A 3,781-nucleotide genomic window follows, 5' to 3' on the forward strand; every position below is an offset into this window, starting at 1 on the left:
TTAATCATACCACTACTATTGCATAAGTAATGAATATCTGACTATAGTAGTATTCTCTATCGTTATATTCGTTTCAAACTTCATAAAAGTAAATAATGTCAATCAATTAGGAATATACGACCATTGTGATACAAATATGTGCTATTTCGACATTTTGGCTATTTTTAAAATAAACAAACTTTTTATACATAAATAAAATGATCAGATGAAATTTGATTTAGGCGGAAGTAAAAGTAGGAATACATATTTATAATGGATTGATTTATAACAGATATACACTTGTCAGACATATAACGTACATTTTGTTAGCCGGTCTTCAATGCAAATGCGTCATGTTATGGAGACTCATTAACATTAAACGAGTTATCTGGTTCCTGTTAAATAAACAGAATATAACACAATAGTGTTATGTGTTATGTGTCCATGCTGTATAGACAATTATAGGATAATTCTTGTTTAATTATTCATTAAATTTAAATGTGTTTCAGTCTAATCTTACCTTGCTATCATTGAACAATGACCTTATTGATTTGACCAATTTGGTGAATGTCGGCCGATCTCGAGGATGACGATTCCAACACGATTTCATCAGTTGATACCTATTGAGACATTTGTGAAGTCTGTATCAATGATGCATAAATACTAAATGTAATATAATTGTGTTTATCTTAAAATAAAACCTCCACATTATAGAAACACAAACTAAGAATACAGTTGTGCGTTGATTAATCAGCAACAGCAAGTATATATGTTATACCTGTTGGATGTATTATTTTCTCCAAAATACGATCAGTGAAACTTACGTAGCAGCGCGACAATGAGTTGGTTTTGATAATACTTTTCCATTAGTTACCATCACTTTTACATTTTCTTCTGTTAAATCGTGATAAGGCATTGATCCTATAAAAAAAGAATGTCGGTCATCATGATTTCAGCTTTAATAGAAATGACACAAACAATTGCTAAATTAATGTACTACTGTTTGTGTTAATGTATTATTTTTTGTATATTTAAAAACGCACCCTTACCTTACAAATAACTATATAATATATAATAGTTAATGGCTTTAAACTTATTGATAAATATACACTGCCGATTATCTTTTCGTCACGTCCCCGTTAATAACGCAATGTAATTAAATATGTTTTACCTTGAGTTATAATTTCCCATATTACAATACCAAATGACCATACATCACTCTTGGGAGTAAATCGTCTGTTTAACAGCGTTTCAACTGACATCCATTGATACGGAAAATTACCCTAAAATTATAATTAAAGAATATTACAACCCAGAACATAAACGCTGTGAGTTTACTCATAGAGTGAATCATAATACTATTTTATTTGTAACCTGCTCAATCAGAGAACATTACTAAAGACAGCGCTCAATTACTAATTTTACCTTTGTTTTCTCGAAGAAACGTGCGTCATCTATTACGTCACTAGCATAACCAAAATTAGAAATTTTACACTTCATGTCATCACTAATCAATACATGCCCAGCAGTCAAATATCGATGCATTATCTAAAATACAAAATAATCGCGACGTCACAATGTTATGTGTAGAAAGTCTGAGTTTTTTGGTATACTTAGGCTATGGTTGCTCACCTCATTATATCTCCTAGTGTGGTGAGTTGTCCCCAGCAAAGTACAGTGACGAACTACGGTAAGTAAATCGTAGTGACTACTTGGTGTACGACATATTATTTTTATAGTATGTTTTTTTTGGTAAGTCTAACATTAAGTGATTTTAGAGTTCAATGCCAGGGTCAATGTCATTTCTGGACTGTACCATTTGTACGGAGGTTGAATTATTAGGTCATGTTGAGGTATGTAAATAACCCTGGGATGAAGCTAATTAATGTACGTGAGTTGTTGGCTAATATTGAGATTACTGCAGTGACATTTGTAAAGCAACCATTTTTTATTCTACCAATATATATTATTGCGAATGCTTCATTCAAAACTATACTATCCTGGTTTATATATACACACACAATATAATACAATAATACAATACCTTTAAGCTAGACAGATACTCCATTCCATTGGCGATATTCAATACGAATGAAATCAGTTCTTTATTCGGAGCTCCCATGGCCTTATATGTGTGCTGCGATTGGAGAAATGTCTTCAAGTCGACATTTAAATGATCCAGTATTATGAAACTTGGAGCTAAAGAGATATATAAGAGTCATTGCATGTAAAGTTCATATGATGCATCACACAGAGTTGCATTTTATCAGTTTACCCACCTTTTTCTGTACAACATCCAAGTATTCGAATTATATTACTGTGTCCACGTATTGATTGCAGTATTTCTATTTCCTTCACAATGTCATTTTCTATCAGAGGATCGCCGTCTGAAAATGGGTGTTATAGTTTACGTAACTTAAATTGTGTTAGTGAAGCAGACAAATACAATTATTGGTTACACTAAATACTCACTACTACTCTTCTTAATCACTACGTTAGAATGTCCAGAGACGCCATTAATATTCCATGCATCTGCTTTACTGATGTCATACAACTTCCCAATCGAAATAATACTCTTGATACAAACATGGTCTCTTGGAAATTCGATTGTCTTCTGTCTTGATTTCATGTAAACAACTTCATTCTTGTCAAATGAACGTTTTGCATATTCTTCTTCTTTTACTTCATTCTACAACAAATATTTTGTGATTTAGTAAGATACAATGCGTGTTTATGAAAGGAAAATCTTCAAATAAGGACACACACTTATCATATTTCCCTCCATATAAATTCAATCAAATTTACATTGATTAACAACACAATAGCAGTTACAAATCAGAATATTAACATAGGTGTGAGATGTATTTAAATTTGATATTATTGTACTCACTTTAGTGAAACAGATTTTCTCAATAGATTCATAGGCTTCCTCGGAGTTCTTATTAGATTCAAACTTATTTTCTGTCAACATTATTAACATTACAGTACAATTTAATTACCCAACTGATATAGGAATAAAAGTGATATAGCAAATTATTGTGGCGCGATCTAAATTCATTTCAAGCTGCATGTTCTCTCTATACAATATTTTATTCGTGATACAAAGCGGGACAAAATTATCAAATAGTGGAGATGATGCAAAGAATAGAATAATATATTAATATATATAAAGCAAGAATAATATTCAAAAAAATATATAGAATAATTTATACAGTATCATACTTGTGATCCTATAAACTAATGTGTGATATGATCATGATATATCTATTTTAGACTCACCTACAGCAACATTTTCGTATCTGTTATCATCCAAAACTGTGTCGTCTGTGTATCAATGTTGTGTTGTCAGGTATAACAATTGAATTATGCTCATTACAAATGAAATAATACTTGGCATGAAGATATTTGAAATAAACATAATAGTACACCTTATTGAGTATAAAGCTAATTATATTTTACCAACCTGTGTTTTTTCCATGTTGACTTCTTCTTTTCAAAATTATTATAACAGGTACAACCGTAATCGCCAACAAAATAAGGATAACACTTGGCACGACGTATACTGCAGCGTTAGTATGTGTTGATCTACTACTATCAACATTGCCTGGTGGCTGAGCTATAAATACAGATATGATCCTGTTAATTAAGATAGAATAGCTATAACACATGTTCCGCATTATATCATAGGAAATAATATACTCTTAAAAGGGAAGTCAAGCAAAACAACATATTGCCCACTAAAGAAAATCCTCCACGAATGTAGGAGAATGTAATTTACAGTTTTTATATCACTTTTCATTCT

General features: G+C 31.2%; 1 protein-coding gene across 1 annotated transcript; it reads right to left on the bottom strand.

Moving 5' to 3' along the window:
- Positions 1 to 335: 335 nt before the first annotated feature.
- LOC146746008 (tyrosine kinase receptor Cad96Ca-like) lies at positions 336 to 1,241 on the bottom strand. Its single transcript, XM_085498888.1, has 4 exons — positions 1,151 to 1,241; positions 804 to 900; positions 500 to 599; positions 336 to 374 (listed from the first exon to the last, which is right to left on the bottom strand). The coding sequence occupies exons 1-4, from the start codon at positions 1,239 to 1,241 to the stop codon at positions 336 to 338; spliced, it is 327 nt and encodes a 108-aa protein (XP_085355014.1).
- Between the last annotated feature and the right edge of the window lie 2,540 nt (positions 1,242 to 3,781).

This window comes from Saccoglossus kowalevskii, chromosome 5 (assembly GCF_978046115.1).
Source record: "Saccoglossus kowalevskii chromosome 5, keSacKowa6.1, whole genome shotgun sequence".
NCBI classification, from domain to species: Eukaryota; Metazoa; Hemichordata; class Enteropneusta; family Harrimaniidae; genus Saccoglossus; species Saccoglossus kowalevskii.